The 17,905-nt window shown below is 38.6% G+C and overlaps 1 protein-coding gene across 2 annotated transcripts; it reads right to left on the bottom strand.

Moving 5' to 3' along the window:
• Positions 1–353: 353 nt before the first annotated feature.
• Positions 354–16,140, bottom strand: acer3 (alkaline ceramidase 3). 2 transcript variants are annotated; one of them, XM_089016847.1, is made up of 11 exons: positions 15,948–16,140; positions 13,442–13,552; positions 13,197–13,249; positions 12,582–12,634; positions 6,631–6,712; positions 6,502–6,537; positions 5,503–5,561; positions 5,296–5,397; positions 3,605–3,709; positions 3,472–3,517; positions 354–3,358 (listed from the first exon to the last, which is right to left on the bottom strand). In XM_089016847.1, exons 1-11 carry the CDS (start codon positions 16,048–16,050, stop codon positions 3,305–3,307), a joined length of 804 nt encoding a protein of 267 aa, XP_088872973.1. In that variant the 5' UTR covers positions 16,051–16,140; the 3' UTR covers positions 354–3,304. The 2 variants fall into 2 exon arrangements, with proteins under 2 accessions (XP_088872973.1, XP_088872972.1); XM_089016846.1 differs by lacking the exons at positions 12,582–12,634; positions 13,197–13,249; positions 13,442–13,552; positions 15,948–16,140 and adding exons at positions 9,128–9,180; positions 9,744–9,796; positions 9,984–10,137.
• Between the last annotated feature and the right edge of the window lie 1,765 nt (positions 16,141–17,905).

Here is a 17,905-nt window from a genome sequence, read left to right as displayed (position 1 = left end):
TGCATTTGACTAAAAATATCAGCCTGCGTATTTTGGGTATTTTAGATGCTAAAAACGTTTTTCTGATATCAGTTAGGAAACAAAAAGGTGATGTCGGTTGTCCTTTAAGTGGTTGTCAGACAAATGCAGTGCACACAGACAAACAATCATGCACACTCACAATTATACCTCATGACAATTCAGTCATCAATAAACCTACATGCATGTTTTAGGAATGTGGGAGGACCCCGCAGTTCTGGAGAAAACCCACACATGCAAACTCCACTGAGGAAGTATGATGGATCCACATCCACTGTGAGGTGGATGTGTTAACTAGTTGAGACCGTGCCGCCTAAACCCACAACACAACAATAAGCAGTGACATATACCTCTTTTATTTGTCAACATTAAATACTGGCACAAGAAGTGAGAAAGCAAAGATCACATATCAGTGTGACGTCATCGCAGTAGAACACATCACATTCTGATGTATGACCTCGAAATGTTCTTTGAATGACCAAGGAAATATGAACACCAATGTGAACAAACAAGGGAACGTGGGTTAAACCCGCACACCCACGTAATAAGGCACCCAATTTAACAACCATATACAACTTGCTATAATTTTCCGTTGCTGGAAGTGAACAGAGATGATACGTTTATGCCTTACAGTGAGAAATATAGGCACAAACAAAATATTCATGTCTTACATTGTGCTCATCTTTGCAAGTGCATCAGTGAGTAAGTCAGAGAACACTAGTCAGTGGCATGCTGCTTCACAGTAGTGTCGCTTCGAGAAACGTCATCACCTTAACTCATTCACTGCCATTCCCAAATTTATTCGGGAATTGAAACTATGACATGGAGCGCAATTCCCGAGTTTGCTTGGGGTTTGGTTTTACTTACGGGGGTCAGGGGGCAACATTTGCCTTTTGTATAGCCGCCCCCATTTTAAGCTCAGATAACTCCAGACCCATATAATTTAGGAATTAAGTATTTTTATCTGATGAAGAAAGAGAGTTCAAGGTTTCTTACGCTGCCTTGAATGGCATAAAACTCAATATTCTGTGGGCCTTGCAATTTGAGTGAAAATGAAAAAAAAATTGTGCACTGTAGCGGACACATATTTGCACGTCTGGCAGTGAATGTGTTAATGAACGTAGTGTATCGCAGTCTTACCAATTTACTTCAAATATATATGGTCAGTCTAACAGTAGCAACACAGACAATAAAATCAAAATGAACCATCGCCTTCATATCGTCGAAATGAAAAACACGGTTAACACTTGACTCGAGGTAGTTTCCCTAATTCACGAAGGCAGACATCCCCAAATTTAGGTAGCAGAATACATTTGCTGGGTTTAAAAAAGCCTTTTGATTCAGTAAACGTCAATGGGATGATTCATGATGTACAGTATAGTATTTTAAAGTTTAGGTTCTGAGGAATCATTGATGTCTTGAGCGGAAAATGCTTGGAAACCACTGCAACTATGGTAAAACTAATAGTTTTTAAAGGACAACCGACGTCTCTGTACAAGTTGTGTCCATAATTTGTAAAATGGCTACAAATGACTTCTACTGAGCGTATTTTAAAAAGATTCCACCGCATATAGCTATATTTTACGTTTTAAGACTCGCGCTGAATATTAAGGAAGTCTTGTTTTTGAGTTGGTGACGAGTCCGTACGTGACGTCACTAAAGGAACGCCCCCTGACCGAAAAAAAAAAGACACATTGTAGCAGTCCTTCCATCACGTCATGTATTTTGCTGTATTGTTTGGTCTGAAAACCTTGTGTTGAACCCAAAAGCCGCCAGAAGAGGGTGTCCAAGCTCCATATAAGGAATTTATCAGCCTGTGGAAACGGAGGTGGCCACAGGAGGTCGTCATTTTGTGCCTCTTTTCTGGTGATCGTTTCTCCCCACAATGTTGCCTCAAAATGCCATGGAATAAATTCTTTAATCGATTGCAAACATGTATGCTTTCCTCTTCAGAACTATTTGAAGTGTAACAAGAAAGCATATTCTCTGAATCTGAAGCCATTGTTTTGATTCTCAAGCAATGCAAGACGTTGTGGTGTGACGTCACAAACTGGGGGCGGGACTTTCTGAAAATTCGCAGCTCAATTTTTTGCAGATTTTGGACACTAAGTCATTTTTATTGGTGTTTTGCATTTGGATAAAAATATCATACTGCGTGTTTTGGGTATTTTAGATGCTATAAAACGTTTTTCTGATGTCAGTTAAGAAACAAAAAAGTGACATCGGTTGTCCTTTAAATGCGCCATTTATTCCATTGGTCTTTTCATAAATCTTTAATTGTATATTTTTAAGCATGTACTAACACTCTAATCTCTAAACAATTGCACTACAGATAGATGGATTTGTGATAGTCTCAAACTGGACCACTTCATTCAATTTTATCTGAAAAACCAACTTTGGCAATGAAAATGTATTTTTTTATCAATGTTTTTTTTTTGTAAAAGCACCGCTCTTTTATGTTTCAAGGAAGTCGAAATCTACCTCTTTCTAGGACAGTGGTCACTATAGGGGATATCTTATCAAGTTACCGGGTTACCAGGTTCATGAGATGATTCTGTCATTCAGACCCACAATATCACGTTGGTCTACATCAGGGGTGTCAAAGTCATTTTTTGCCGTGGGCCACATTATAGTTAAGGTTTCTTCTTGAGGGCCATTATGAATTTGCGGAGGCCATTAGAATGTTTAAGCCCCTCCACATATTACATATAGAGCGCACAACCAATTAATGAATAACTAGTTTTCAAATCTGAAGTCAAGAATAATGACTGTTATTGTGGTTTACATCCAAAAATATGACATTTTGGTCAGGATCTTAGCAAGCATCATGGAATTTCACAAGTTTGATTTGCTTTCGCGGGCCGGAAAAAAATGATGTCGCGGGCCGGATTTGGCCCCCGGGCCTTGACTTTGACACCTGTGGTCTACATTGAAGATATTGTGACAACAGTTAATTGACACTCGCTCATGTAAAACAATAAATAATCATTCTTGTCTTTATTTTATGAGCCGTTTGAATGTTCTGTTTGCATTTACTATATCATGAATAAATAAAAAAAACTTGAACATCATCAATATTTCAGAAAAGCTGATCTGATAAATTAGATTTTTAAAACAAAAAAAATGTTGAATTTCCAGTAAAACTCAGTGCTAAACTGTACTTAATTCTCTACAGTGTCGAGCAGAGGACTGCCTGGGTGTAGTTCCCCAGGGGTAAAAACTCCCTGCAGGGGTGCAGACTTCCTGGTCCTTCAGTTCACGGTCACCATCTAGTGGTCCGTTCATTTCAGCTAGTCCTTTGTGATTCAACATGCAGAGTGGGCCAAACTCCACACAAAAACTAAATCAATGTGAAATTCAGAAATTAATCAAGGCTTATTTTTTTCCCGTTGTCAAAACTCTACATGCAGTATAATTTTAATTGAGTAGTCGTGGTAATAATAGTCAACATACCTTTACTTTTGGTCTGTACTTGAGGTAGGTTGTTCTGATTTGCAGACTACAAAAAAAAACATAAAAAACGGACAAACACATGAATGTGCTTCAACATGTTTCATCACAGCGATGGTGTGATTGAGGTGTTTACCTGAGAAGTATGTGCAGGTACGAGCCCAAGCCTGTGAAGATGTGCCACCAGGCATGGAATTGTGTTGCTACTCCAACACCAGGGGGGAGTGTTTTTCTAGTGGCTCTGCAATAAAGTAAGCAACAACACCATTATCATCCTGATTGTGATAAATGTGACCTTGCAGTCTACACTCTGCCTTTGATATCAAAGTTGAAACTAGTCCAAATTTCACTGATTTCTATCCAGTTGCTCATTCTGTCTCTGTCGTCTGCCTGTCTCTTTAAGGTTTAACGGTCTCACTCTCTCTCTCTGTCTGTAACCCCCAACCCCTCACTGCTGTGTTCTTGACCAATCACGTGGCTTTAACCTACGACTGGGGGCAGGGAATAGAGGACAAAAACAGTCGGCTACCATTTTGTTGTTAGGAGAACGGGCTTGTGCGCGAACGTCACATCACTCATTCTGGCGCTCTGTGTGTATTCCGAAAAAAGTTTGTCTGCCAAGGTAAAATTTTCATAAATTTAACGTTCGTAAACCGAAAAGTTCGTAAGCCAAGGGGTTTGTAAACTGAGGTATCACTGTATATCCAAATATGGTTGCAGTCAACAGCAATTCAGTCATCTGGTTTATACAAACACATTCAAATGAATGCATGCATTTGAAATAAAACTAGAAATGGAGTTGTCAAGAACCAGTGTTGCAGTGCATTCCACTGGGCATCATCTAGAAGTTTATGAGACTGTGTCGAGCTGGAATGATATGTAAGGTAACATTTTTTGTTTCGATTATATGATGTAATTATCGATCACTTTTGTAACGTGACTGTGTAGGGTGAATATCAAAGGACAACCGACGTCACGTTTTTGTTTTTTAACTGACACCAGAAAAAATGTTTTATAGCATCTAAAATACCCAAAACACGCAGTATGATATTTTTAGTCAAATGCAAAACACCAATAAAAATGACTTAAAGTGTCCAAAATCTGCAAAAAAATTGAGCTGCGAATTGGGCATTTTCAGAAAGTCCCGCCCCCAGTTCGTGACGTCACGCCAAGACGTCTTGCATTGCTTGTGAATCAAAACAATGACTTCAGATTCGAAGAATATTCTTTCTGTTACACATCCAGTTATGAATATGATTCAAATAGTTCTGAAGAGGAAAGCATACATGTTTGCAATCGATTAAAGAATTTATTTGTGCCATTTTGAGGCAACATTGGGGGAAAATCACCCAAAAGAGGCACAAAATGGCGACCTCCTGTGGCCACCTCTGTTTCCACAGGCTGATAAATTCTTTATATGGCGCTTGGGCGCTTCTGGCCTTCTGGCGGCTTTTGGGTGCAACATGAGGTCCCCAGACCAAACAAGTCCAGCAAAATACATTGACGCGATGGAAGGACCGCTACAATGCGTCTTTTTTAGGGTCAAGGGCGGTCTTTAGTGACGTCACGCACGGACTCGTCACCAACTCAAAAACAAGACTTCCGGAATATTCAGCGCAAGTCTTAAAACGTAAAATATAGCCATATGCGGTGGAATCTTATTAAAATACGCTCAGTAGAAGTCATCTGAAGCCATTTTACAAATTATGGACACAACTTGTCCGGAGACGTCGGTTGTCCTTTAAGTGACGACAGAGAGGAATAAAAATGTCCAAACTTTACAGCAACTTCAGTGACAGTGCATTGCTCATCTTTTCGAAAACTCACCTTAATGACTCACAGAAGATATTGTCAATGTTCCACAGGAGAAAGCCGAACAAAAATACACCTAAAGAAGTGTAACACAAAGGCCGTAACCATGGATACACCCTACAAATCAAAAAAGGCACACAAAGTAGTGTAAAGTTATTATTTTTGGATAAATATTGATGAGCGCTGATTTCCAATGTGAATGGTTCTCTGGGGCTAACTTACCATGTAACAATGAAGACCGATCGTATCACAAGACAAGCAACTAAAGCACCATACATGACCTGAAAAAGGCAACCCATTCTGAAAAGCATGTGATGGTTAAATGTTTGGACATTTTTTCTTATTTTAAACGACTTGACTGCCCATATCACACTGTACAGCAAAGTAATGGCAAAAAGATTGTCAATGCAAACATTAATCACAGCAAAATTAGCATTGGAATTCAGCATATTCTCATTCGTTGCCATTCCCAAATTTATTCAGGAATTGAAAAGCATGACATGGAGCGCCATTCCCAAATTTGTTCGGGCTTTGGGAGGTGCGTTTGAAGCTTCGGTCAGACCTCTGGCAATGCTTTTCCCTCCCACAAGGGGGCATCATTTGCCTTTTTACAGCTGCGCCACTTGCACCTGAGATAACTCCAGAGCCATACTGCAAATTTGTTCCCTTCACTGCATTGAATGTTTATGTAGTCCTAAAACTCTATTCTGTGGGTCCTGCAACTTCAATGAAATGACAAAGACCCTGGCACTGGAGTGGACACATATTAGCACATTGTCTGGCAGTGAACGAGTTAATCACAGAAAAGTTAGCATTAGCATTTAGCATTGACATGCTGTTTACTTATGTGTTGTACTTTAAGCTGCTGTGGACGACACAAAGTTAGCATTAGCATTTAGCATTGACATGCTGTTTACTTATGTGTTGTACTTTAAGCTGCTGTGGACGACACAAACTCAAATGGAATTTTTGGAATGTACCATTGCAAAAAAAAAAAACAATCCGGAAAAAAGAACAAGAGCATGGTGCAACTGTCAACTGTGGAAAAACTTAATTCTGTCACACTCAGTGTGCAATCCATTTGACACTTTCTTCTATGTTTAGCAATGAGGATGCTGGCTGAGGTCACATATAGCACACCTTATGTTTACTCAAGCGAGCCAAAGACCCCACCCAAAAAGCAAACAACAAACAAGATCACAGAGTCCAACGCAAGCTTACCTGGTGAAATACTGGTTCCTTCCACTGTAAGTACACCTGCGACACAAAATCTCCAGAATATCAAATACATCGGACATGCAACGAGGGCCATCGACTTTATGAACAACAAAGTGATAAAAGAATACTCACCACAGTGACTGTAATGCTGAAGATTAATAATATCGTGAGAGGAAACCAGCTTATGCTCTTCTTTTGTTTGAAGCACTCATATCTGGAAAAAATATTATTTTTTTAATGTTCACTTTGATACAGTACAGAATCAGAAAGCCTTTAATAGTCCTACAATTGGGAAATTTGCAGTGCACAGCAGGAATTTGAAAGGGGGAAAAACAAAAACTGTACATAGTGCAAGGGGGTAAGGGGCGAAAAGATAAAAAAAAATTTACATCCCCACGTATACATGTACGTAACACATAATTCCATGTTCATCTTCTTTTCCTTTGGGCTTTTCCCTTCACGAGTCGCCACAGCGAGTCAGTGTCCTCCATCTTCAGAAGTTAGATTTGCATGTTTATTTTGGCGTAGCTTTTACGTCGGATGCCCTTCCTGACACAACACTCTGTATTTATCCGGGCTTGGGACCGGCAGAATATGACACTGGCTTGTGTCCTCTTGTTGCTACAGAACAAGCAACTCTATGAGCTTAATACAGATGAAGAATAATGATTGTTATTGTGGTTTACATGCAACAAATTGAAATTTTGTTTCAGACTTTGGCAAGCATATTTGAGATTAGAAAATATGATTCCTGAATTTAAAGTTTTCTAAATCTAAACTTTTCAATTTGGGGAATTCGACTGAACGTTTGAAAGGTTTGCTGTCGTGAAAGGGGATCTAATTGACAAGGAGAATTATTGGATCTACTGATGAGGTCTGAGATCTTAGACGAGGTCTGAGATCTTAGACTCTAAGATTTAGAGGGACGGAGGAGTTCAAAAGAAGATAATAATTTACAAGGTGTGGGTTGGTTGGGTAAGACATAAATCCATGTTCATTATAAAAGTGCATTAGCACGTTTGCATTTACAGTGATACCTCAGTTCACGAACGCTTTAGCTCACAAATTTTTCACCTTACGAACATTAAATTTGCAAGAATATAATCTCGGCTGACTAACTAGTTTTCTGCGGACGAACCAAACCACACAGTGCCACAGTGGCTGGCGGAATAGTTTTGGATTGGATATGCCTTTATTAGTCTCACAGTGGAGAAATTTACATTTCACAGCAGCAAAGTGATGAAAGGAATGAAAGTAGAAAAACAAAATACATGAGCTGCTGGAAAGGCAGCCACTCTCGCGGCGCCGTTTTCGGTGGATGAACAGCAAACTACACAGTCGAAAAGCGCCATGGTGGCTGGCAGACTAGTTTTCCACACCCCTCTGTGTGCAGACGTGGTTTGCTATCGAGTGGAGTACATTTGCTATGATGGGACCGAAAAAGACCCCACCACTGCCTTAAGACGAAGAGGACACAAAAGCAAATTACGGTCGAGCAGAAAAAGGAGGTTATCGAAAAACACGAACGAGGTGAGCGTTTGTGTGACTTAGCGTCCCAGAACCAGTACGCTAAGTCGACCATTGCTATGTGTGACTTAGGGTGTTTCTGTGTTGTCCAAGCAACGGTCTCAGGCAATAGAAGAGGTTGAAAAGGCATCTCGCAGGGGACCGTGTTAGTGAGGAAATTATCACAGAGAAAGCACGGCAACTTCACTTGGATATCATCAATTACAATTACAAAAGCAATTACATCAATGACCATCACAAAGGTAAATAAAACGACTTTGTTATACAGTACCGTCTATTTCTTTAATTACAATCCAATAGCACACTAATTATACATAAAATAAGGAATAGTTTGTGTAGTTTTAAGGCTTATTTAATAGAAAATTATTTTTATGGGGACCTGGGACTGGATTATTCTTACTTTTAATTGTTTCTTATTTGAACTTTTTGCCTTACATACACTTTCTCGGAACCAATTATGTTCGTAAGATAAGGTATCACTGTATATACAAACGCAATTTAGGTCCGACACAGACTTTCTCCATGATGGTATTTCATGCAGAGGCACACACATTTTCCTGCTTTCATCGAATGAAAATAATTGAATGTTGATATTATTTAGCGCAATAAAGGTTCATTATTTTTCGTGTTGAATGTAGTTTCGGCAGGATTACGCTTTCACTTACTAATCACAGCATTGTACACCGCACTATGGCCAAAACAATTTCATGTCACATTTCATCCACAAGGAAAAAGTATAAAACATGTAAGCATTTACAAATCGAACAGCTTAAGGTATCATAGGCATCTGTTGCCTCATTTTTGCACCTGTACACAGATGTGTTTAGCAAAATGAGATGTACTTTTCCTCTTTATGGATGCATTTTATCTTTATTCCGAACCTCGTCCGAACAACTTGTTCTGCTCATCAGTGAAAAGGACAATGGCAATAATCCTTTCCTGTATTGTCAAGGTCTGGAATGCAAATTTTCAAGGCATATTTTCGTGAGAATCAAGACATTGGTTTAATTCCCCATTACTATGAGCCTTTGACTGAAGTGTTAACTGTCGACTGTCTTCTGAAACTTTAAAAGCTGGAAATGCAAATGCCGTAGCCACTTACAGACAGTAGACAAAGATGCATGTGCTGTAAATCATTGGCAACTCGTCCAGCAGCTGCAAGTGACAACAAAGCATGAATTGTTTCATCAATGTTGATTTTTTTTCTTAAACATGAATGCATTTGGCAACAATGTATCCTCATTCACTGGCATTTCTTAAAGGACAACCGACACCATTTTTTGTTTCCTAACTGACATGACATGCAGATGACATGACATGACAATGATAAAAACTATGCTAACTCTCGACTCTTGATTCCAGGAATAACCCATAGCAGCACATGCGCAATTCATCTAAAGGAAGCTAACAGCTGGCACTGTGCCGATCGCCTGTTCTAAATTTAGATATGATCCTTAGCAATCTCGTGTTTTGAATGAATGTTGGGTATTTACTATTTTGATGAATTTTGACTTATTGTTTTTATTGGAAACCGTAATTTTCATGAATAAACCGTAAGCCGGAATGGGATAATGAAAACTGCGCTCATTATGGCAAAACCGTAGTAGTTGGCAGGTATGGAATTACCACATAAAAAAAAAGTTAGTGTTACCGACGCACGGTTATTTCTATTTCACTACAGATAACTGTTTCTTTTTTCCCCGTGTGATTCAGCATACCTGCATCTCATAGAGCAGTGTCATGTGGAAGCACCAGGAACCAACACCAACAGCTGCGTAACACACAAACACACACACCCACACACAAAATGTCACTCAAATCCTGCTGAAAATGGTACAATAACGTTATCATGTTTTTACTGCTGTGACACTGACGGCAGATGTAATACATAATCGGTGATTTGAGAAAATGGATCTTGATGCAGTGAATATGTTTGATGTGACATTTAAAAGGCTGACCTGTGAGCCCAAGGAAAGAGAGGATATAGCAGAACTCCAGGCCATCACGAAATGTCTGGATGGCCCCACAAATGGGAGGAAGGATCATAATTAGGTTGCTGACGGTGTTCCCTAACACAGGCAAAACAAACAGGTGCATCGCAGTGAGAAGAGACGATGGTCTTTTGTTTGAAGCACTCATATCTGGAAAAAATATTATTTTTTTAATGTTCACTTTGATACAGTACAGAATCAGAAAGCCTTTAATAGTCCTACAATTGGGAAATTTGCAGTGCACAGCAGGAATTTGAAAGGGGGAAAAACAAAAACTGTACATAGTGCAAGGGGGTAAGGGGCGAAAAGATAAAAAAAAATTTACATCCCCACGTATACATGTACGTAACACATAATTCCATGTTCATCTTCTTTTCCTTTGGGCTTTTCCCTTCACGAGTCGCCACAGCGAGTCAGTGTCCTCCATCTTCAGAAGTTAGATTTGCATGTTTATTTTGGCGTAGCTTTTACGTCGGATGCCCTTCCTGACACAACACTCTGTATTTATCCGGGCTTGGGACCGGCAGAATATGACACTGGCTTGTGTCCTCTTGTTGCTACAGAACAAGCAACTCTATGAGCTTAATACAGATGAAGAATAATGATTGTTATTGTGGTTTACATGCAACAAATTGAAATTTTGTTTCAGACTTTGGCAAGCATATTTGAGATTAGAAAATATGATTCCTGAATTTAAAGTTTTCTAAATCTAAACTTTTCAATTTGGGGAATTCGACTGAACGTTTGAAAGGTTTGCTGTCGTGAAAGGGGATCTAATTGACAAGGAGAATTATTGGATCTACTGATGAGGTCTGAGATCTTAGACGAGGTCTGAGATCTTAGACTCTAAGATTTAGAGGGACGGAGGAGTTCAAAAGAAGATAATAATTTACAAGGTGTGGGTTGGTTGGGTAAGACATAAATCCATGTTCATTATAAAAGTGCATTAGCACGTTTGCATTTACAGTGATACCTCAGTTCACGAACGCTTTAGCTCACAAATTTTTCACCTTACGAACATTAAATTTGCAAGAATATAATCTCGGCTGACTAACTAGTTTTCTGCGGACGAACCAAACCACACAGTGCCACAGTGGCTGGCGGAATAGTTTTGGATTGGATATGCCTTTATTAGTCTCACAGTGGAGAAATTTACATTTCACAGCAGCAAAGTGATGAAAGGAATGAAAGTAGAAAAACAAAATACATGAGCTGCTGGAAAGGCAGCCACTCTCGCGGCGCCGTTTTCGGTGGATGAACAGCAAACTACACAGTCGAAAAGCGCCATGGTGGCTGGCAGACTAGTTTTCCACACCCCTCTGTGTGCAGACGTGGTTTGCTATCGAGTGGAGTACATTTGCTATGATGGGACCGAAAAAGACCCCACCACTGCCTTAAGACGAAGAGGACACAAAAGCAAATTACGGTCGAGCAGAAAAAGGAGGTTATCGAAAAACACGAACGAGGTGAGCGTTTGTGTGACTTAGCGTCCCAGAACCAGTACGCTAAGTCGACCATTGCTATGTGTGACTTAGGGTGTTTCTGTGTTGTCCAAGCAACGGTCTCAGGCAATAGAAGAGGTTGAAAAGGCATCTCGCAGGGGACCGTGTTAGTGAGGAAATTATCACAGAGAAAGCACGGCAACTTCACTTGGATATCATCAATTACAATTACAAAAGCAATTACATCAATGACCATCACAAAGGTAAATAAAACGACTTTGTTATACAGTACCGTCTATTTCTTTAATTACAATCCAATAGCACACTAATTATACATAAAATAAGGAATAGTTTGTGTAGTTTTAAGGCTTATTTAATAGAAAATTATTTTTATGGGGACCTGGGACTGGATTATTCTTACTTTTAATTGTTTCTTATTTGAACTTTTTGCCTTACATACACTTTCTCGGAACCAATTATGTTCGTAAGATAAGGTATCACTGTATATACAAACGCAATTTAGGTCCGACACAGACTTTCTCCATGATGGTATTTCATGCAGAGGCACACACATTTTCCTGCTTTCATCGAATGAAAATAATTGAATGTTGATATTATTTAGCGCAATAAAGGTTCATTATTTTTCGTGTTGAATGTAGTTTCGGCAGGATTACGCTTTCACTTACTAATCACAGCATTGTACACCGCACTATGGCCAAAACAATTTCATGTCACATTTCATCCACAAGGAAAAAGTATAAAACATGTAAGCATTTACAAATCGAACAGCTTAAGGTATCATAGGCATCTGTTGCCTCATTTTTGCACCTGTACACAGATGTGTTTAGCAAAATGAGATGTACTTTTCCTCTTTATGGATGCATTTTATCTTTATTCCGAACCTCGTCCGAACAACTTGTTCTGCTCATCAGTGAAAAGGACAATGGCAATAATCCTTTCCTGTATTGTCAAGGTCTGGAATGCAAATTTTCAAGGCATATTTTCGTGAGAATCAAGACATTGGTTTAATTCCCCATTACTATGAGCCTTTGACTGAAGTGTTAACTGTCGACTGTCTTCTGAAACTTTAAAAGCTGGAAATGCAAATGCCGTAGCCACTTACAGACAGTAGACAAAGATGCATGTGCTGTAAATCATTGGCAACTCGTCCAGCAGCTGCAAGTGACAACAAAGCATGAATTGTTTCATCAATGTTGATTTTTTTTCTTAAACATGAATGCATTTGGCAACAATGTATCCTCATTCACTGGCATTTCTTAAAGGACAACCGACACCATTTTTTGTTTCCTAACTGACATGACATGCAGATGACATGACATGACAATGATAAAACCGATGCTAACTCTCGACTCTCGATTCCAGGAATAACCCATAGCAGCACATGCGCAATTCATCTAAAGGAAGCTAACAGCTGGCACTGTGCCGATCGCCTGTTCTAAATTTAGATATGATCCTTAGCGATCTTGTGTTTTGAATGAATGTTGGGTATTTACTATTTTGATGAATTTTGACTTATTGTTTTTATTGGAAACCGTAATTTTCATGAATAAACCGTAAGCCGGAATGGGATAATGAAAACTGCGCTCATTATGGCAAAACCGTAGTAGTTGGCAGGTATGGAATTACCACATAAAAAAAAGTTAGTGTTACCGACGCACCGTTATTTCTATTTCACTACAGATAACCGTTTCTTTTTTCCCCGTGTGATTCAGCATACCTGCATCTCATAGAGCAGTGTCATGTGGAAGCACCAGGAACCAACACCAACAGCTGCGTAACACACAAACACACACACCCACACACAAAATGTCACTCAAATCCTGATGAAAATGGTACAATAACGTTATCATGTTTTTACTGCTGTGACACTGACGGCAGTTGTAATACATAATCGGTGATTTGAGAAAATGGATCTTGATGTGATGCAGTGAATATGTTTGATGTGACATTTAAAAGGCTGACCTGTGAGCCCAAGGAAAGAGAGGATATAGCAGAACTCCAGGCCATCACGAAATGTCTGGATGGCCCCACAAATGGGAGGAAGGATCATAATTAGGTTGCTGACGGTGTTCCCTAACACAGGCAAAACAAACAGGTGCATCGCAGTGAGAAGAGACGATGGCTGCACCTATGATATTGCACAGCCTGAAGATTGCGAGAGGTCAAGGACATGGCAAGTCGACTCCTTTGAGTTATGATACCACCAGAGGAAAAAAAAAAGAACTTGGAATGTTATTGCTGAAAGACAATCGCTGCACAAGCGAAAACATAATTTGTTTCGATTTTCATGACAACTCATGTACGCATTTTAAAATAAGTACAGACAGATTAGTTTGGTTATTGTCATTTTTATGATTAACCACTTCATGTGCCCTGTAACCTGATAACATAATAATCTGTCCACTGCAGTAACCATTGTACCTGACAAAGATAACAAGATAACAATACTAATTGCTTGAACTTTATACCACATTAATGATGATCAAATTTGTTTATGTAATAGCTACAATATATTAATTGAAAGTATATTTTAACATTAGAATAATTGTTGTTGCTATCAGTGATTTTGAAATGAACCTTTTACAAAACCAATTAAGATGTCAAATTGCATTTGACATTACTGAATAGTAAGTTTAAGTAAATTGTAGTCATCAGGGATGTATTACGGACCGCTTAGAAAATCATCTAGATCATATTTGGGTGAAAACAGGGAAATTAAGATTGATATCCCCCATTCCTTTCCCAAACTATGAGAGCTCATAGACATAGAAAGAGTGCACTCTGTACTATCTCAACTCATTTTTATGACAGGCGGTATTATAAATTGGTTGTTCACTGTCCACGAAAGTCCCTTTTAAAACACCTGGACTAAGTTGTCCCATGAAAAGACTTGTACTTTACAGGATATGCATGTTAGATGAGCAAACATTTTTCTTTCATTTGTAGTGAACAAAAGAAATACTGACAGTACTTAATAAATAATGCAAATCTTCACCTCTCTGATGAGCTCAATAAAGTAGACATATACATTGTCCAATGTGATAATCTAATTTTTAACAATCGCCCTCTGAAGGAGCTAAAGATTGGATGGATTTTTTTTCAATGATAATGTATCCAATTTGTTAAATTCTGTAAGTACATTTTTAAAATTATAATCACATATCCTGGTAACAAAATGCTGTTATTATTATTATATTATTATTTTTGTCCACTAAAAATTAAAGACGTGTTTGATTGTCTGCATACCCTGCTCCAACAAAGTTTAAAGAAAACAAGTATAGCACGTCTTGTGTGTGCTAAAGAAAATAATATTCAAATGACAACTAATAATTGCAGCAATACTTTTAATATCACAATACAAGTCCACACAGTGGAGATCAACAGTATTCTGCCTGGGTGTGGTTCTATGCAAACACGAACAAGACCTTATCAGTTTGAAAACCAGAGCAGTTTACTTGGTATTTTTTCAACCAACACGCTTTGTATTCTACTGCAGATGCCTGATGGCTGTAGCTGATAATGATTAGACTTTGATCGCTAACTGTGAATGCATTTATAATTATTTTACTTTGCAATGAATAATGCAGAAAGAGGACATACAGTAGATCAAGGCAGTAGTCTTTACCCCCCACAACACCTTGAAATAATACTGCATAACAGGCATTGTTACCTAAGTGACCGTTATAATGACAAAACGCCCTGTGCCATCGGTATAAACAAAAGTTCCAACTGTCAGTATGATTTTAATGGACTCGAACCATTTTTGTAACCTACCGTTTCGGGTATTTATTTGTATGACAAAAGCATACCTGATCAGCAGCACAGTTTAATAAAGATGGGAGTCATGTATTAATTAATGTATTATTGTAGTTCTAGGGTGGAGACAGTTTCGTAGCTCCGCACTTTGGCACTAATTGACCATGATAAACAAGTGTATCTCATGAAGTGACCAATGGTTGTAAAAAAACAGTATACATATTAAGAATGGGTTGTTATCGAGAGGACATCAATGCCAGTGCAAATCTTGCGCGTCTAAGTGTTCAGACTATTGTTTCTTGACAAACCTGTTTTTACAAGAGGGTTTTATTACTTTTTAGTGTCAGGGTCGTGGAACATGTGCACGTTCCGAGCTGAAATGACAAATCTGTTGAAATAACGTGAAATAATGATACAGCATGAATGCACATCAAACCATTGTGCATGGAACCGTGGAGCTATTATGGGGAACAAAAAGAAGCAAAACATGTTTCCGCGTGGGACGGACTCATTTTCCAACGCCGACTCTGCTGTAATGTCGTGTGAATATCGAGTTTAAATCGCGTCTCTTAAAAAATTAAACAATGACCAACACAATACAACTCCAAGTAATATTGACGCCGTAGTTTCAATGAGGTCAATGAGGTTGTCATTGCAGCCGCCCCAGCTTTTACCATTTTTCTTTTATGTCGTCCGTTTAACTGTTACTCACAAAATTCCGCGATGTAGTAGGAGACGACATAATTCTCTTCACACCAGTCGAGCGTGGAGGTGGGTAGCCCCCAGTATCCTTGCCTGTCCAACGAGGGAGCCATGATGGAAGCGGGAGGAGGTTGTGTGGCCACTAACGGAATTGTAGTCCCATTCCCGGCGACCGTCCGCGGCCTATTGGAGCTCGAGGCGCCCTCATCCTGATGAAAATGGTACAATAACGTTATCATGTTTTTACTGCTGTGACACTGACGGCAGTTGTAATACATAATCGGTGATTTGAGAAAATGGATCTTGATGTGATGCAGTGAATATGTTTGATGTGACATTTAAAAGGCTGACCTGTGAGCCCAAGGAAAGAGAGGATATAGCAGAACTCCAGGCCATCACGAAATGTCTGGATGGCCCCACAAATGGGAGGAAGGATCATAATTAGGTTGCTGACGGTGTTCCCTAACACAGGCAAAACAAACAGGTGCATCGCAGTGAGAAGAGACGATGGCTGCACCTATGATATTGCACAGCCTGAAGATTGCGAGAGGTCAAGGACATGGCAAGTCGACTCCTTTGAGTTATGATACCACCAGAGGAAAAAAAAAAGAACTTGGAATGTTATTGCTGAAAGACAATCGCTGCACAAGCGAAAACATAATTTGTTTCGATTTTCATGACAACTCATGTACGCATTTTAAAATAAGTACAGACAGATTAGTTTGGTTATTGTCATTTTTATGATTAACCACTTCATGTGCCCTGTAACCTGATAACATAATAATCTGTCCACTGCAGTAACCATTGTACCTGACAAAGATAACAAGATAACAATACTAATTGCTTGAACTTTATACCACATTAATGATGATCAAATTTGTTTATGTAATAGCTACAATATATTAATTGAAAGTATATTTTAACATTAGAATAATTGTTGTTGCTATCAGTGATTTTGAAATGAACCTTTTACAAAACCAATTAAGATGTCAAATTGCATTTGACATTACTGAATAGTAAGTTTAAGTAAATTGTAGTCATCAGGGATGTATTACGGACCGCTTAGAAAATCATCTAGATCATATTTGGGTGAAAACAGGGAAATTAAGATTGATATCCCCCATTCCTTTCCCAAACTATGAGAGCTCATAGACATAGAAAGAGTGCACTCTGTACTATCTCAACTCATTTTTATGACAGGCGGTATTATAAATTGGTTGTTCACTGTCCACGAAAGTCCCTTTTAAAACACCTGGACTAAGTTGTCCCATGAAAAGACTTGTACTTTACAGGATATGCATGTTAGATGAGCAAACATTTTTCTTTCATTTGTAGTGAACAAAAGAAATACTGACAGTACTTAATAAATAATGCAAATCTTCACCTCTCTGATGAGCTCAATAAAGTAGACATATACATTGTCCAATGTGATAATCTAATTTTTAACAATCGCCCTCTGAAGGAGCTAAAGATTGGATGGATTTTTTTTCAATGATAATGTATCCAATTTGTTAAATTCTGTAAGTACATTTTTAAAATTATAATCACATATCCTGGTAACAAAATGCTGTTATTATTATTATATTATTATTTTTGTCCACTAAAAATTAAAGACGTGTTTGATTGTCTGCATACCCTGCTCCAACAAAGTTTAAAGAAAACAAGTATAGCACGTCTTGTGTGTGCTAAAGAAAATAATATTCAAATGACAACTAATAATTGCAGCAATACTTTTAATATCACAATACAAGTCCACACAGTGGAGATCAACAGTATTCTGCCTGGGTGTGGTTCTATGCAAACACGAACAAGACCTTATCAGTTTGAAAACCAGAGCAGTTTACTTGGTATTTTTTCAACCAACACGCTTTGTATTCTACTGCAGATGCCTGATGGCTGTAGCTGATAATGATTAGACTTTGATCGCTAACTGTGAATGCATTTATAATTATTTTACTTTGCAATGAA

This window comes from Hippocampus bargibanti, linkage group LG16 (genome assembly GCF_051943395.1).
Source record: "Hippocampus bargibanti isolate YZ-2025 linkage group LG16, ASM5194339v1, whole genome shotgun sequence".
NCBI classification, from domain to species: domain Eukaryota; kingdom Metazoa; phylum Chordata; class Actinopteri; order Syngnathiformes; family Syngnathidae; genus Hippocampus; species Hippocampus bargibanti.
This window is presented reverse-complemented; position numbering and strand designations above follow the sequence as displayed.

Excerpts from the sequence above, each read along its gene's own strand:
- acer3 (XM_089016847.1), bottom strand. The coding sequence starts at position 16,050 with ATGGCTCCCTCGTTGGACAGGCAAGGATACTGGGGGCTACCCACCTCC. Across the intron at positions 6,713-12,581 it reads TGCATCTTTGTCTACTGTCT|ATATGAGTGCTTCAAACAAA; the intron begins GTAAGTGGCTAC and ends TATTTTTTCCAG. Across the intron at positions 6,538-6,630 it reads TCAGCATTACAGTCACTGTG|GTGTACTTACAGTGGAAGGA; the intron begins GTGAGTATTCTT and ends TTTGTGTCGCAG.